This window comes from Lepisma saccharinum, chromosome 25 (assembly GCF_977018435.1).
Source record: "Lepisma saccharinum chromosome 25, izLepSacc3.1, whole genome shotgun sequence".
NCBI lineage: Eukaryota > Metazoa > Arthropoda > Insecta > Zygentoma > Lepismatidae > Lepisma > Lepisma saccharinum.
The window spans coordinates 51491638-51510881 of NC_139253.1; the positions used below are offsets into that span (position 1 = coordinate 51491638).

At 37.6% G+C, this 19244-nt stretch overlaps 1 protein-coding gene across 1 annotated transcript in view; it reads right to left on the minus strand.

The window, feature by feature from the left end:
* Positions 1 to 11113, minus strand: part of Grip163 (gamma-tubulin complex component 6) — a 65415-nt gene extending 54302 nt beyond the window's left edge. The window contains exons 1-3 of the mRNA XM_083112067.1: positions 10857 to 11113; positions 1942 to 2123; positions 778 to 995 (exon numbers count right to left, since the gene is read on the minus strand). Of these exons, the coding sequence (XP_082968193.1) occupies positions 778 to 995; positions 1942 to 2116 (393 nt within the window). The 5' untranslated portion in view covers positions 2117 to 2123; positions 10857 to 11113. The remainder of the gene's footprint in view (positions 1 to 777; positions 996 to 1941; positions 2124 to 10856) is intronic.
* Positions 11114 to 19244: the final 8131 nt, after the last annotated feature.

Sequence of the window (19244 nt, forward strand, 5' to 3'; positions counted from 1 at the left end):
TTAAAGTGTTCTCTATCATCAAACTTTTGAAAGTAAGAAACTTGATTATGAGAATCAGATAAAATATAGCTTTCTACAGATTCTGCAATTAGTTCTGATATTCCATTTTAAACAGGTATTCAAATATTGGATGTTGGGTTCGTCATATCCTTACAAAACATTAAGAGGATGAAGTACAGTTTCAGATAAGGCATATATTTCAATTTTGTTCAAATGCTCGTGAGTATTAGAAAAAGAGAGCAGCGATTATTATAATCTTGAAGTCGATTATTAAGCTATATACAGCTTATTAAATATATGATTAATACACATGGAGAAGGAAAATGCTGGCTCTTCAATTTGACGTTTTCACCGATCAGAGAACTCTTTTGGCATTTTATGTAACAACCAGTTCTTCTTTCTGTCCAAGCACTTTAAACAGTTATACAGTTATGCATATGTAATGTAACATTTTCCTAGGGTGCTTGCAAAAGCAATACTTTAATGAGCACCCATGCAACATTCCACCCACCTGGCAGAATAAATTTCCTTCTCATCCAGCTCCTTATGCTTTGGAAAGGAGATTGTAGCTCTCATTCTTAACATATTATAAGTAGCACTTTAATTACCACAAATCTAATAATTTAAATCACTTACTTTATTTCTGACATTCGTGAGCCTCCTTAATCAGCTTCACCCCCACCTCCATTTTCAATCCTGTGCCAGTCGGCAGCCTCTATCTTTATAATTTCCTAATAGTTTATACAGAGAAGGAAAAAGTATCATAAGATTGACTACCTGTGTTGTAGAACCTTCAGAAGGACCTTCATCGGCAAGACTTAAGATAAGTCTCACAACTGCTTCAATGTCAGGGTTGGATGACATTTGAGTCTGAATCTTAGAGATACAAGAATCCAAATGTTTTGCTGCAGAAAACATTCTCTTCTTGTGAAATTCGTATGAACAGGCCATTAGTCTTAAGACAGGCAGAAGAGTTTCATCATCACCATTATCATCTGCAAAACAATTATTTTTACTAGTACTTGTATGCAAAAAAAATTATATTTTCATAAAATTTTCTTCTAAAATTTGTACATTTTCATAAGTATTAAATACTGAAGTAGAATTATGATTATTTATACAAAACACCCAAAGAAGTGAAAATGTAACTGCATGTGTAATTACTTGTTCAATACAGGATATAATTTCAAAATAGAATACAAGTCAATGAAAAGAAGTATAAGGTGTAGATTAACACATAAACCTGTGGCGTAATAGCCCGTGAGGGCCAGTGTCTACCCACCGTTTGCAGCCTCAATCCCACCAGAGATGGGAGATCATTCAACGAGTTATGGAGTGGACATTTGGTCAGCACCTTGGACCCCACAGTCGTCGTCATAGCTTTCCATGACCAAGTTACAGTACTTATTCATAGCTCCCCAATTTCCACATGATGGTGGGAGGCCACCAGTCCCATACACAGGCTTCAATCTCAGGAGAAAAGTTGTTATGCTTCTCCCACAAGACTCAAACCTGCACGCATCTTGGAACTGGAGCCCAAAGATTGCACATTAGACCACATGACCACAGTGCACAACATATTAACGTATCCAATATAGCAATCAACATATCTGCCTTTACTCACAAATAATTAGATTCAATCCCATAACAGATGTGCAATATTCGTTCCTTTCTTTACAGAGTACTGTATGACGCACAGATTAACATTTTAAGAAACATTTTTTTTAAAAAACATGTGGTGCATAAAAAAACAATATTAATTATTGGCCGCAATAACTTATAACATTTGTCTTATTTGCAGAAATTTGTAATCATCCTATGTTAGAAAAAGGTCTGGAAATTCAATTAGAATTATAACTCTGTGCAAAAAATAAATATAATGGCATTCTAAGAAAGTTTTCAGTACACTATTCACGTTACCCTTACCCACACACTACCTACCATTACTAATGTGGCTAGCTGAATGCTTTAGTAAGATTTCAAAAGCTGCATTTCGAGAATTCCTGATGGTCCGAGCTGTTCGTTTATGGCTTTCTGCTGAATACGATGGTTCCACATCCTTCAGCTGTTTCTTGCACAGCTCAGTAATAAGTGACATTACACTTCCTCTATCCATGATTAAACTGCAAAACAGAAACACGTCATTAAAAGTTTGCCTGAAATATAAATAATTCCATGCATTCTTAAACACTCCTATACTACATAAAAATTATATTCATTGACTCAATAACATCAACGTAAGTGCAACTTACATTTACAATTTCAATTTTGGTTATTATTTGGTTAATGACTTGGGAAAATCACTACAATGATTACAATACCAGAAAAAAAGTATTTCAAACTTGCATCTGCACACTAGCACTTTCAATACAAAGGTACGGATAACATGCTACCCAACACACTGTTGTTGTTGTTGTTAAGTCCACTTTATGCACATATAGGCTAATCAGGACTGGACCTACAGCTTAAAAGTGGGATCCAAACCACTAAGGCCTCCACTTGAACCCAGGAACCCTTGATTACAAGGCACTAATGTTACCACTATGCCACTGGGGAGACCCACCAAACTCTCTGAAACATATAAACCGAATGAGATAGACAGCCAACCATCACACATTTCTTTATTGACAATAAAACAATGTTTTCATTATAGTACAAAATATGTAAGGCAATAAAATAATCTTTTTTAAGAAAAATGGTGTGTAACAGATACAGAAATTCAAAACATGTTGTCTTTAATTTAAGTTTGTCTTCAGTTGTTGCTGAAAAAAAGTATTATAAAGAAACAACTATTTCTCTATAGTTTTCTGCACTTCATTGGCATGCATTGTTCTTTTCTTCTATTGTTTTCTCCATATAAAGTAACATAGTAGGGAATGTGGCTCTGAGGCGGTGACGTAAGAACTCTTCCGAAATTGAAAAAAGCTAATACTCTCGAATTGTAAAGAAAGAAGAATGAAAATCACAGGGAAGTTGTAAAGGGGTTAGCAACACTATTTTCTGTAACTTGGGCGAGACGGATGATTTTGGAGTGGTAAAGAAGAGAACAGTCAAATGCCTTAGAACTTAGGTCAGTCTTAGTGTAGCATGTCAGTTCGTGTGTTGTCGTTCTGCTTAGTGTAACAATGTCTGAAACTTTACTACAAAACTAGCTGAAGAAGGTAGACATTCTTTACATTTTACTTCGTAGATAATCCCTTCCTCTTCCCTGTTTTCTTGTTTGCATTCTTCGCTATTCCTAAGATGCTTCTCCCTCCCTTCCTGTAAGTTTTAATGCTTAGGATTATCTACGAAGTAAAATGTAAAGAATGTCAGAGGAGAAACGAAAAAGAGGCTGAAAGACAGGTTGAAACAACATAGGGATGATGTATGACTTAAGAGAGAGAGAAATGCGATATTTAAACACACGAGAGAAACAGGACATGACATAGAGTGGGATGAGGCTAAGCAGATAGGAAGGGAGAAGAGAATGCTAGTGAGAAAATGGAAGGAAGCCAAGGAAATAGAGAAGAAAGGTGAAGAAGACACAATGAACTGGAATGGGGGACTGAAGTTAAACAAAGAACCTAGACCTTGCTAGAAGGTTGAAACGTTACATTTAGTTTATGTTTTTAATAAAATAAATTACTCCCTTGGTCAGCATATTTAGTTTTTCATGCCCAGTGAAATTACTGGCACCCTATTGAATTAAAGTTATTGTCAGTTTGCAAAGATATTGTAAAAATTGTCTTCCTCTTTTTATCTAGTCTGTTCCCTGACATAATGACATATTTAATTTTTTCCAACTTTGCAGAAGAACAAAGGAAGTATCAGGAATTAAATATAAAAATAAATTTTATTTACATTAAGTCCCAAATTTGTATTAGACCACACACCAGTGGGGGGACGACAGTGCTTGCCACTGCCTGCTGGAAAACATGGAGAGAAAAAATTAGCTTGTTTCATTGTGCTCTTTGTGTTGCAAAGTGAAATAAATGCTACTCAGTTTTTAAATAACTGAAAATACAAGCATTACATCAAATTAGAAGTGAAAATTCCTTGTCTTCCCTTTGCAGCTAACATGTCATGCATTTATTTGCACATGTTATTTTGTTTTCCTTAAAGGCAAAGAGTCACAATTCCCTAGAGTCTCTCGTTCAGTATTTGAAAGATAAACTCTCAACAGCGCCAAGCGTATTTTCCAAAGTTTTGTAAGGGTATAAAACTTCAATATCAAATTCCTTGACCAATTCCATTCAAAAGCAATACCAGGTATCTATCAAACGTGCAACCAAACTTCCCACTATATTTTAAAATCTTCATGACCGTGCTAGAGTTTCATTACTTTATTTTAGTTTTGTGAATCATTGCTTAAACAGAGATTTGAACACACAAGCAGAATCTAGAACACACTCGCAACATAAATTTTTTTTTTTTTTTTATTATATATTTATATTTTCTAACTGAAGCTGGCCTCTCCGATGGCACAGTGGTAGCGTCCTCGCCTTGTAATCAAGGGGTCCCGGGTTTGATACCCGATGGAGGCACATAGTGGTTTGAATCCCACTTTAAACTGTAGGTCCAGTCTCGATTAGCCTTACAGTGCATAAAGTGGAAAAACACCAACTCAATCAATCTAACTGAAGCTAGAACAAGAGGGGGCAGAGGGCATGTGCTGAGGTAAAGAGGACACCGAACGAGCAAAGCAAGATTCTAAAGAGTAAACATACTGTTAAATGAAAGTATTGTCGCTATGCTTAATTAATAATATGCATTATCAGTTTGCAAATAAATAGCTCTAAAAATTTTCTTGCTCGCTTAGCTCGCAGTCTGTTCATTTATTTAAGAGTCATATTATATCTGTAGATACATGCACTTATTACTACTACTTCAGGCAGGCAAGAGCGCACGCACCCATGCAATACATTCTCACCGATATTTCATCAATGTATTGGGCACCCCCAAGATAATATCTGAGTTACACCTACGATAAGAACCATACAAATACAGTAAAAAAAATTGCGCAAGTGTTCCTAATTTCTTTATAACCAGCTTAAGAATTGAAGGGCCAGGGGGAAAAACGATGAATGTTCATTCGAGACAATTTGCCAGGAAATGAAAAACAAAGTATTTCTTTCCATAAGAACGTTAATATATGCCAAAATAATAATGCGTTTTTCAGGCACTTCTCATCGTTTCCCAACCAAGGCCGTTCTCATTCTTATAGTACAGCTTCTGAACTATCAGATGGCGTTGCGATCTCAAAATGGGCGAAAAATCGACATTCATCGTTTTTCCCCCTGGCCCTTCAATTGCATGAAATAATCCCCGGTAATAATATGTTTAAATGTTGTATTTGTCAATGTCATGACTTGTGTTTGTCTAACGATTGATTAAATCAAGTACATTATTGGAAAGCAATACTTGAAAAGTTAGACTGAAATGTTAACATTACCACAAAAATCTATTTCCCATCTTTTCCAGCATTTGACATCTTTTTTTCTTTTGAAATGTTATGTGAAGGGAAGGGAATGGTGGTTAATTTATGGAAACATCTATGAACAAATTGAATTAGGGCGAACATTTTAAAAACTGTCCAAAATATGCATTTAACATCCCCAAAGGGAAAAATCCTGGATAATCCCCTGACAACAAATATCAGAACATAGCATTTATGTCATCTTTGTAGCCCTGAGCACAGAATATTAGACTTACAATCTTGTTTCTGAAGGTTACATGCAGGTTGATCATTGAGCATTACAATGGGTTAAAACAATAACAGATTAGATCCAATTTTAGGTACAATGTTATGTTCCAGTTCCATATTATGAATGTAAACGAATACTTGTCTCTTGTCAAGGCTAAATCAGATAAACAGAGATACACTAAAGTAATGAACGTGACATAAGAAAACAACTTAACAGATTGCATAAAGGGTAGAGGTGGAAAAAAAGTTCCTTTTGTTCTATTGCTATTTCATGATAAAACAATCGGAACAGTTACCGAAAAATCGGTAACAGTTTAGTATATCGGAAACACATTTCTTCACTTTTCCAGAAGAAACTACTTACGGAAATGAGTTTGTCTAAGGTTTACAACATTCATCGAGGTATTTTCTTTCATCGTGGAATATATTTGACCGGGAAATCATGTACTTTTCAAGAGAAATATCTCACCGACGCACAATAGCCATTGTTTTCATTTGCCTCCCATACCTAAAATGGATGACATTTCATGACGTAACTCTCTGTCAGTGTTTCCAAACCCTTTTTTCTCACTTTGCTTGCCTAACCTAACCATATCGGAAATGGTTTCGTGGGGCTATCCATCAGCTACCGTGCATAATGGTTCGTGGGGCTATCCGTCAGCTACCAGTGCATAATGTACAATTTCCACCGGTGACGAACACGATAGTAGGTATTTTTCGGTGAAGGTTGAAAACACTGCATACCCACGTCGTGAGTCAAGATGTGGCCGCCAAATTGAGTGTTACGGAAGCGAGGAAAGGAATCAAAGAAATCACTTTGTATGGGAAAAATGACACCTTGAACTATGTTCCGCAATACACAATTGGTAAGTACGAACCATGCGAAACACAAAATATCCGATTTTAATGTGTTTCCGATATACTAAACTGTTACCGAAAAATCATGTTAAAATTTGAAAAGTGACATATCATGTACTGTTTGCATTTTGATCGTAGTGTATTGAGCCTCCTTGATGTAATAGTAGCAAAACTATACCCTTGTGATAAGTTTTTTTCGGATTCGGTCCCAGGGTAATTCAGAGCACAATCGTTTGGATGGCACAGTAGATATACACCAATTAAACCATCCGAGCATAAAGTAAACGTCAACAAGATGTGACCTTTTGTATATATGTGTTTGCTGTTCCTCCGATTATGGTACCACTTCGATAGGGTCTCAACAGCTTTTACTCGTTTATTTCGTTATTTTTAACATTCATGTGGCCGCGGTGGCTCAGTCGGTAACGCGTCTGACTACCATGCTAAAGGTCCCGGGTTCGATCCCCGGCCGGTTCAAATCCGGGAACTTTTCTAACGTTGAAAGCGGCCCTGGCGCCCACCCAGCATCGAATAACATGGGTACCTGGGAGAAATCGTGGGGGGTAAAGGCGGTCAGGGGCATGATGCTGATCACATCACAGCCAACTACGACCGGATCAAGAAAGTGTGGGGCATTACCCCCACACCCCCTATACGCCTTCATGGCATGGTGCTATGCACAGGGGAGCACTTTCCACACACACACTTTTTTAACATTCATACTTACCTATTCTGCATTGCGAAAGATTCTTCAAGGTGGTATTTTGCTTTTTTCATGAAAAGAAGGGTAACAGTTCACTATGGGTATGACACATTTCTTCAAATTTACAGGAGAAAGTACTTACGGAAATCATTTTCTGTAGCATTGTGGAATGTAGTTTTGATCCATTTTAATGCGAATACATGTTGTTTTCTGCGAAAATCTCTGTCGACACGCTGTTTCTTCTGCACGAGAGCACAATGTTCCGTGTGTTAGATGACGTAAACCCCAAAGTCAGTGTTTCAAACTCACAGTGTTTTCACTAGAACATGACGTGTCGAGTATTTTTTTTTAACTATGCTTGCCTAACCTGACGGAAAATGGTTTTTGGGTCTAACGTGAATGGTTTGTGGGGCTAACGTCAATGGTTTGCGATGTATTAGCATAATTTCAAATCCGGCCACAAAAGTAGGCATTTTCCGGTGAATGAGGTTGCAACACTGCATAAATCGACAAAACACTCGCACAACGTGCGATGAACCATTACACTGTCGCCATAATGTGTGTTACAGAATCGAAATAACAAGTAACAGTAAGTACTCGTAAATGTAAGAAATAGACATTATATTAGTTAGAAATGCATTATTTCACCTTAGGAAATGTTCCGCATTCCAAAATAGTAGCTACGTTAGCAATGTAAAAAAGTGCGAAATATATGATTTATAGGTGTCACCCCCATAGTGAACTAGTACCAAAAGAAGTTCAATTTTTTACATAAAGAGTAATTATTAAACCATTGATGTTAGCCCCAAAAACCATCCATGGGTAGCCCCACAAACCATTAACGTTAGCCTCAAAAACCATCCACGGGTAGCCCCACGAACCATCATGGGGACGAGGTATGCCTATGAGGTTAGGTTAGGTTCCATTAGCCCTGATGGTAAATGTCTGTTATATCGGAGACACATTTCTATCGGATATTTTCAGTTTTAAATGGTTCGTACTTACCAATTGTGTATTGCGGAACATAGTTGAAGGTGCCAGTATGCTTTTTACACGAAAAAAACTTCGATTTTTCACATTACGAGTAATTCTTTTGGGTCCTTTCTTCCGTTGCGGAACATAGAATATTTCACGCACAGCTGTGGCTCATCACGCTTCGTGCTTGTGTTTTGTCGATTTGGAGTGGGCATGCAGTGTTGCAACCTTCTTCACCGAAAAATACCTACTTCCGTGTTCATTGTCATCACAAACCATTGACGGATAGCTCCAAAAACCATTCACGATAGCCCCGGCTAGAGTCTAGTTTACGTCCTTCTTGCCCACTCCTTCTTAACCATTTACGTCTTTCTTGCGCACTCCTTCTTGCCCGTTTACAATGGCGTGCTAGCAGACAGCCAGCGCTCCGGCATCCGTAGAGCAAGTACGTTTTTCTTTTTACACTTTCTGTCACTAACCATTCACGGGAACGAGGTATGCCTACGAGGTTAGGTTAGGCCTGTTAGGTTAGGTTCCATTAGCACTCATTTCACCCCTAAATATGTGTTTCATCATCGAAAAATGTCCTCAGTACGTTCAATCACGCATATCCGGACAACATCGGTTTTTCTCGATTTTCTCCTCCAGGAAATATTTCCTCGCCTTGGGATTTACTTTGTTGAATTCCTTATCAAATAACCTTTCCAACGATATATGACACGTATTCCTTAGGAAAAGGACGTAAACTAGACTCTTACCATAGCCCCAAAAACCATTCACGTTAGCCCCACGAACCATTTCCGGCAAGGTTAGGTTGGGTTACGTTAGGTAAGCATAGTTTAAAAAATAAAAATTCTGGTAAAAAAAAGGCAAGTTTGGAAACACTGGCGAGACCGCGTGACTGCAGGTACATAATGGAAACAACGGCATAATGTTGTCGATTTGCACAAAATGCAAGTTTATTATATCAAAAGTGCTTATTTTTTGTTGTGCAGCATTCTACGGTGAGAAAATATATCCACAAAGTTTCAAAATACTACAGAAACTCATTTCCGTAAGTAGTTCCTTCTGTAAAAATGAAGAAGGTAACACTTTACTATACCGGAGATGGATTTCTTCAAATTTACAGGAGAAAGTACTTACGCAAATCATTTTCTGTAGTGTTGTTGATGTTCGGGAATGTAGTTTTGATCCATTTTAATGCGAATGCATGTGGTTTTCTACGTAAAAATCTATTTCCGATGCGCTATTGCTGCTGCCACCATGAAGTTGTCCGTATATGCTAAATTGAACGAAATTAGTGCTAATGGAACCTAACCTAAAAGGCCTAACCTAACCTAGTAGGCATACCTCGTCCCCGTGATGGTTCGTGTGGCTATCGTGAATTTTTGGGCTAACGTCCATGGTTTTTAGGGCTACCCATGGATGGTTTGTGGGAAATAAAGAACAACAGTAAGTACTCGTTAATGTAAGAAATAGACATTATTTTCGTTAGAAATTCATGATTTCACCTAAAGAAATGTTCCGCAATGCAGAAGAGTACGTTAGCAATGTAAAAAATTGTGAAATAAATCATTGATAGGTGTCTCCTGTATAGTAAAGTAGTACCATGAAGAAATGTGTTTCCGATATAACAGACATTTACCGCACTCATTACATGCAATTTAGTATATACGGAAAACATCGGTTTTTCTCGATGAAAGAAAATACCTACATGGGTAAATATGCGATATCGCCCAGACGGATTCCTTCAAATTTACAGGAGAAAGTACTTACTGAAATGAGTTTCTTTAGCATTCTGGACGTTCTTGGAGGTATTTTCTTTCATGGGAAACTAAAAACTTCGTATTTGAATGCTGCCGAACAAGAATTAATCACTTTTTATGTAAGAAACTTGCATTGCCTGCCATATTATGCCGTTGTTGGTACCGTTGATTCCATTGTGTGTGTGCAGATGGCGAGAGCGTCGAAAGTCACACGATCTCGTCAGTGTTTCCAAACGTGCATTTTTTTACGAGAATTTTTTTTTTAACTATGCTTACCTAACCTAACCTTGCCAGAAATGGTTTTTGGGGCTAACGTGAATGGTTTTTGGGGCTATCGTGAATGATTTTTGGGGCTATCCGGCAATGGTTTGTGGGGCTATCCGTCAGTGTTTTGTGATGACATAATGAACACGAAAGTAGGTATTTTTCGGTGAAGAAGGTTGAAACAATGCATACCCACTCCAAAACGACAAAACACAAGCACGGCGCGATGATCCATGACGAGTGCATGCCATATTGACTGTTACCCAAGCGGAACAAGGAAGACAAATAATCACTCGTAATATGAAAAGTTGACACTATTTTATGGAAAAAGGCATAACTTCACCTTAAAAAATGTTCCGCAATGCAGAAAAGGTAATTACCTGTGGTAAAATTAAGGAAATAAATGAGTTAAAGGTGTTAAATATCGCATATTTACCTCTACACGAACTTTTAAATGCTACGGAAACTCATATCGGTAAGTAGTTTTTGTGTAAAAATGAAGAAATCCGTTGGGATGCTATCCAAGTTTTACCGTGATTATTTCTGTCATGATTTCTCACAAAATATATGAAAAATATTAATTTTATAGCATTAAAAGTATTACCTCTTTCTTTATACATCTGTCAATCTTTAGGTAAATAAGCTCCGTCTCTTCTAAACCAACACATGATTTATATCTCGCCAAACGCAGTATTCCTGTGGTTTAACATTCAATACATATCTAAAGCACTTTTTTCACAAAAATAATATAAAACAGCGTTTTTTCTTCATTTCGCGCTTTTTCTATCAGCACCATACCACAATCAATAATCGTACTCGTATTTATAACTCGCAGCAATGATCATAAAATTTTACTCCTCTTTCTTACAGCGTTCTCTCGCATTCATTCGGATAAAAACGGCCGTTTGCCCACTTTTATTCGGACGAATCATAATCACTCGTTGATGCGTATTGGGTGCGTTCCAAAAGTCATAACGAAACGAACGAATCGAACAAAAGTAACTGGGCTAGTGAACCTGGTGAAACCAGTTATTTTACAGACTTATGGGACGCTCTATAGTCGTTTTCACGTTCAGAAGCAGTGTTACCAACAGTACGAGAGAAAAACGGGCTAAATCGCACCCAAAATGGAGCTAAAATTCACATCCAAGGGGCTAGATTTACAAAGGTGCGGCTGCGTACTGAAAAAAAATCTGGTTCTTAATTCTTGGGTGTTTTTTGGTGCAAAATTTCTGAAACCGAAGCACGCACGAACTAGTCTCTGGTCGAGCCTCACTGTTACGAACGATTCGTCGATTCCGCACCGCATTTCTGTGAACTTTCAACGACCAGATGCAATGCAACTGAACAAAGATTGGCATTTCCTGGAATCGACGCTATCCGTAATTCGCCTCGGGCTCCACAGCATGCCAAAACAAGGGGGTGTGAGAATGTGCACTTGCTACCTGCTCCCCAGGAGGGGTCGCAGGACGAGCTTGCAGGTGCAGAGGAGGGTCGGTTATGTGAATTCTTTCTTGCGTGTTGCAATGGTTCTTATTAAGCTGAAAATATGAGTTTACTTTACTGAAAATACCAAAAAAACATTTCATTACTGAAAGGGCTAGATTTGTAGCAAGATTTCTCTCTGTAGGGCTAAAAAGCCCCTTGGGGCTTTTGCTGAATTTTGGGGCTGAGTACGTACTCAAAAGGGCCAGTTCTGGCCCCAAAAGAGCCAAGTTGGCAACACTGTTCAGAAGACACAACGGCGCTTATGGAGAAACCGCACAGTGTTGCCAATACAGCGCTAGCTCATGTCACCGGGAAATTATGACCTTCCTTCACAATGAAGGTGTTACATATTTTGTATATATAATGATAATTATATGTGATTATTAATATTAATATTATACTGTGAACGTTACAGTTACCCTTTTTACAATGCTCCATTGCGATCACTACACACGCGAGTGTAAAGCCCCTATCACACGGAACTGGATTTCTAGTTGGAATGCTCTAGTTGACGCTGGACTGGCTACCCATTTGCTAGTTTTCGCCTCACACGGTACTTGTTATACCGTACTTGTCGATAGTCTTTCCTTCCCATAATGGCGGCCGCGCGAGATGTAAACAACGTATCACTTCACACTTTTAAAATACGATAACTATCCAACCGAGAAAAAAAATCGCATCGCATTAAATGGTTTTAGGTAGAGAAGAACGGCGCTGATAAAATACATACTTTACAACGTTTACTATACACGTATGGAAAAATATTTTAGCTTTTTCAATTGTACACATGCCGTTCGTGTTGTATGCACTCGGAAGCCACAGACAAAAAAGGCTACTTTACAAACTCACAGATTATCTTCACATGGCCAAACTTTGCTCTGATTGGCTGTTCCACAGAATCTAGTCGAAAAAGTTAGTAGCAATTAGAACATGTCCTATTCCTCAAAACCAGTTGCGCGACAACAATAAAATGGAATTAACTCGTGAACATTTTCGTGCGATGATTTTTTACGATTTTCGACGTGGATTATCAAGATAAGAGTGCATCGATCAACTTACTTCCACATTTGGCGATGAAGCCCCATCCTTTGCCACTGTGAAACGTTGGTATAACCAATTTAATCGTGGCCGCCATTCGCTCACCGACGAGATTCGCGAAGGTCGTCCAAAATCAGTTGTTGTTCAAGAAAACATTGATGCTGTGCAAAACCTAATACTGCAAGATCGTCATGTGACATACTGTGAGATTGAGGCAACCATAGGCATTAGTTCCACCAGCATATATAAAGTATTACATGATCATTTAGCTGTGTGAAAGGTATGTTCTCGTTGGATCCCACACAATTTGACAAAAACTCAAAAAGACGATCGCGTCAATTGGTGCAAACAAATGCTCAATAAATACAATCGTGGTGCTTCAAAAGACGTATATAAGATTGTAACAGGTGACGAATCATGGATATATGCATATGAGCCGGAACGTAAACAGCAGTCGACTGTATGGGTGTTTCAAGATGAACCCAATCCAATAAAAGTTGTTCGCGCTCGAAGCACATCGAACAAATGGTCGCATGTTTTTTTGGGAAAACTGGTCATGTGGCAACTGTGCCTTTAGAGGAACGTAGAACGGTCAACTCTGAATGGTACACAACAATTTGTTTGCCAGAGGTCTTCGGTCAAATACGGAAAACAAACAAACGCCGTCGGATCATTCTTCATCAAAACAATGCCAGCTGTCACACATCTCGTATAACAACCGACTTTATGAACAGTCAAAAAATCGAATTGATGGGTCATCCGCCGCACAGTCCTGATTTGGCACCCAATGACTTTTTCTTGTTCCCGAATGTCAAGAATAAATTGCGTGGACAACGATTTTCGTCGGTGGAAGACGCCGTTGATGCGTTCAAAAACCATATTATGGAGGTGTCTCAAGAAGATTGGAAAAACTGCTTTGACAAATGGTTCGAACGAATGCAAAAGTGTATTGACCATAAAGGAGAATACTTCGAAAAACAATAAAGCAGTTTTCAATGCCAAATTCCTGTTTTTTCATTGTTAGGCTCAAAATATAAATAGTGACCCTCGTAATGAATGCTTCAATTTTACGGCATGTTTCAACGTTAGGAATGAAAACAATGTAAAAATTATGTTTTCACAGAAAATTTGCGTTTTTAATTTATCTAAAATTATGTAAGCAAGTTACCAGTTTTTTGTGTTCACCATCGTATTCTTTACAAAATTTCCTGCAAAACTGTAGGTACCGATTTTACTTAAGCTAAATTTGTAAATCTAGAAATTTTACAACAACGCGCTCGTATTTCCCATAAGAAAAGCATTGCCCATAAGAGCCCATTGTGTCTTCTGAACGTGAAAACGACTATAGACGAAAGCGCAGGCGCAGCGTCTTGTTTATAAAAATTTTCCGCATGGCGTCCAGCGGACTGCGGATACTGTTACTCATTTTAATCACATTGTAAGAACAGTTGAAGCACACTTATCTTGTGCATGTTGCTTCATATCGCTCTCTGTTAAAATTATAATACAATTCCTAAACTAGTGCAGTTTGAAGCCATCATGCACCCGCGGTGTCTGCAGGCAGCAGACGATTCTGACTAAACAAACCAGCCTCCTGGCTCGTGCGTTTGGTGAATCTCGTTCTTGCATGAGACGCACGGAATGCGACTTTTGGGCAGAGTTGGCATGTTTAAAACAAAAGTGTTTAAAACACTTTGTTTTAAACGTTTAAAACACACGGCTTTGTTTTTTACAAATGTTTTAAACGTTTAAAACAATAAAACATGTTTTATTTACAAGTGTTTAAAACACATTTTGGTGGTACATATTTTATAGTCTGTGATAATTTTTTTTGTTAGGCAACCCTGTTTTTCATTGAATCTGTGTCAAGATGGCGCCAACGAGTGAAGACGTACTTTTATCAGCTCCTCTCAAATTGAAGACAAAATATGATGATAAATGTGCAAAGTGTAAAAGATCTGTAAAAAATGGAATTCTTTGCGACATGTGTGACGAATGGTTACACTTTAAGTGCGGCAACTTGAATGCCGATGAAGAAATCGACCAAAACAGTGAATGGTTCTGTCCGCAATGTGAAAACGGAGAAAAAAGTGTTGAAAATGAGGAACTCCCGAATCTTTTACAGGTAGTGAATCTACTGCAAAGTGATATAAAGGAGTTAAAAAATGAAAATGAAGCCCTGAAAAACAGACTAGAAGCTATTGAAAAGGCAAAGGAAATAACAAATTCTACATCCTCATGGACTCAAGTGGTTAGGAAATCAACAAAGAAAAAACATCACATCGATAGCATAAATTTCGAGAGTAAAAACAGATTTTCTACACTTTAAGATTTCCAGACTTAAGAAATACACCCAGAAACTAATTCAAGAACGTACAGAAGAAATGTGAAGTAAAAAAACACAACCACAAACATCTCGAAAATAAAAAAATCGAGTGTTAGTCAACCAGAAGTGATCATCTATGCTGATAGTCATGGCAGAGGAATGGCAGAAAAAGTGAAGAGTCAGCTAGGCGATGTTTCAGTGTTAGGTTTTGTCAAGCCAGGTGCAAAAATTGGGCAGATTATAAGTAGCCTAAAACCTCAAAACAAAGAAATCAGCAGCTGTGTAGTGCTAATGGCAGGTTCAAACAATGTAGCATGCAATGTGGGTCACGATGTGATATATACATTGGAAAAGAAACTACCTGAAATAAGAAACTCTAAAGTGATCATAGTTAATATACCAACGAGATACGATGTCATACCGGAATCTTGTGTTAATGTGGCCATAAAAGAGACAAACAAGAATATCAGACACCTGTGCAAAAACTTTAGTAATGTCGATATTGTTGATGTAAGCAGGCTAGAGAGAAACAATTTCACAAATCATGGCATGCATCTGAACCGATCTGGAAAAGAAAAGGTGTCAAAAGCAATAGGTACGGTTAAGCAATACATTATAAACCAAAGAAGAAAGTGCAATCCTATTGAACTGAAATGGCACCCCATAAATAATCAGGGAAGTGAAGTGGTAAATGGAAAGAAATATAGTGATGTGGTAAATAGCGGAAAAGTCTGTCTTGTGATGAATGGTGAAAAATGCAGTCAAATAGTAAGTGATAAAAATGGTAGTGAAGAAAATGAAGATTACAGTGAAGTGAGAAAAGATGAAAAAGACAAGGAAGTGGAAAATGATAAAAGAGTTAATGTAAAACAAAAAGAACCATCTGCACGAACATCCGATAGAATAAGGAGTGTTCCGGGCAAATTTAAAGATGATTTTTTATTGTAAAATGTAAAAATGCAACAAATATTGTAAATGTTAAACCTAAGGAACAAGGTCTTACACCCAATAGTTTCTCTCAAATGAAAAAGAGAGTTATACAATGCAATATTGTGCATCTAAACATTCAAGGTATTACAGGCAAAGTGTTAGATTTAGAAATGCTCCTAACCGATGAATGTTTAGATGCACATGTACTGTGTGTTACTGAGCACTGGCTGTCCAAAGATGAAATTACTTACCTTCAAATTCCAAATTTCCACCTAGCTAGTTTCTCATCAAGGTATCTAATAAAACGAGGGGGAACAGGCATATTTACAAAAAATGATATAATTGCCAAACAAATTGTCCCCAAAACTGTGAGACCTATAGAAAAACATTTTGAAGTTAGTGCTGTACGTCTTGCACAATATAATTTAATAATAGTATATTGCTACAGAACGCCTGATGCAGACTATACAATATTCATAAAAAATCTGTCAGTATTGTTAGATGAATTAAAAAGTTATACATGTGAAATTTTGGTATGCGGGGACCTAAACATTGATTTTCTAAAAAATACAGGACGGAAACTGCACTTTGAAGCCACAATAAACACTTTTGGCCTAAAGCAAATTGTAACTACACCCACGCGCATAACGAAAGAGACACTCTCCCTCATAGACCACATGTTAATAAGTGTACACTCAAAAGAGTTTCAATGTGAAAACATATCAGTCCACTTCTCCGACCATGAAGCACAATTTTTATGTCTCACATGTAAAAGAGAAGCTACTGAATATCATAGAAAGCCACTAAAAATGCGGAAACGTAAATATGATGAAGGTTCTATACTCATGTTTATTGGAAAACTAAACAGCGAAAATTGGGAAGATATTTATAACTTACCTTCCACAAACGAAAAATTTAATCTCTTTCTGAACAAAATTATCTTGTTACACAATGAATGTTTTCCACCTAAACAAGTAAACATATCCACCGAGTGTAAACCATGGGTCACAAACGGAATCAGAATCTCAAGTAGAAAACTAAAAATGCTTCATTCTGAAAGTAAGGTGAATCCCAATCCATCTTTTCTGAAATATTACAAGAGGTATAAGCAAATATATAAAAATGTACTCCACCAATCAAAAATTAATCATAATGACCGTAAAATCAATAATTCAAACAATAAATGTAAAACAATGTGGGAAATTATAAGAAATGCATCAACAAAACACCAATCTTTAGGTAATAATATCGTATCGTACCCAAGGTATTGGGTAGGATGTATAAAGTCTTAGCATAGCAGGTATCAGAGAAAGGAATGCTGAATAAGTAATCAGGCAAAGGTCGGGTGATTGACTTGGAAGTCGTATGTGGCATGAGTGTTGGAATTGTCAGGAGGTGTGATCAGTTGGCGAGAATAGGAGAGAGAGTAAGGACTACGGATTGTGAGAGAGGAGCAAAGTGGGGAACGACTATTGGACGATGGTGTGTGACAAGAGACAAGTGATAGTTGAGAGGACAAGCTAGGAACAATCTCCATATATTTGTAAGGCAAGTAATATCCTTTCCTTAACCAATCCATATCGGTTCAGTCATGGAGAGTATAAAACCCATATTTAATCTAAGCTAATTTCTATCGCCATTCCTTTAAAAGGTAACCTCTTGCATTTGTCACATTTAGGCCAAGCGAGTGATAACCATTTGAGAGATGAATGAGGAATAGCTACATCACCCAATTAAATCTAGAGGTTCTTGGTTCGATCCCAAACGCAGCATGGGAGTTGCGTTACGTGGTGGAGGCTGCTTAGGGCTTCTCATCCATTTTTTGCAAATGCGATGAGAAAACACTGCAGTACGTGAAATGCTGCAATTTTCATCTATTTCATCCCGGAATATGATGAAATAACAGAGCCTTCTAGCTTTTCAAATTAAATACGGGAGATATGGCGCCGGAATTTTCACTTGTTAGCGCTTCACGTTGTGTTAATTATCAATTGTTACCAAAGATCAAGAAAAGAAAGCAAAAGGTAGGCCTAGCAATATGCTACGCGGTAAGGCGCAAATAAATAAGAGTAGAGTTTTAACTAGGTTATTCGGCGATTGGCTTGTGAAAAGATGAGAATTAACATTAGGATGTTGCATAAAGCTTGGTTAAATATTTTAAAGATGTGTTCGGTACTGTCGTCACTCTGTTACGCAATTGTTGAACCTAACTTATCAAATTTTTGGGAGAGTAAACAATTGAATTGCTGATAATGTCCTGTCAAAGCCACGGGGGATGAGAAAAGAAAACAAGCAACTTAGTGCTAATTTGAAGCTAATCAAGAATTTTTCCTGCGCATAGGCTAATCATAAAATCATGGCGCAATCTAGATTTATCCACCCCAACATTCTCGAAACTATCCAGTTTCAAGGTAACATTCACGAGGATGTATTAAAATTCATTGACAAATTTGAAAGTTTAGCTATTCTTAATGAGTGGAATGACTTAAAGAAAAGGCAATTGCTACCGGCATTTTTGGCTGATTCAGCATTGGAATGGTTCAATACTTGGAGTCGAACTCAGGAAGCACAGGATATAGATTTTGCAACTTTAAAAACTAAAATTGTGGAAGAATTTACGGAACCGGGGGATACTTTTCAATTAGAAGAACAAATCAGATTACGCTTCCATCAGGAAAATGAACCTGTTTCAAAATATGTGAGAGAAAAACAGTTATTGTTATTAAAATTAGATCCTGCCATGGACATTAGTGAGCAAATTAAGCAAATAAGCGGGGGTTTACAACCTAACTTTATGAAAGAAGTTTATAACAGGGAATATGATTCAGTGCATGAAATGTTACGAGACCTGAAACATGTTGAACAATTCAAATATCTTGTGCAAAAACGTAAAATTCTAGAAACTGAATGTGAGACAATGAAAGCTCTGTCATGTTCTGAATCGAGTCGAGCCTACATGCCGACTCAGCAAGCTATCACGTTGCAGCGCACGGTCAATGGTCATGTTGACATAAGTTATTCTCAGGCTAATCGGGAGATCGAGGAAAGATTAAATGCACTACAACAAGACCTTGATCAATTACAGTCGAACGCGGGACTCCAGTCTCATGAGTCAGATTTAGTTTTGCAATTTCAGAATCTTGAGGCTAAAGTAAATGCACTTGCAGAACATCGGAAAAAACATTCATTCACTGAGTCATCATTCTCATA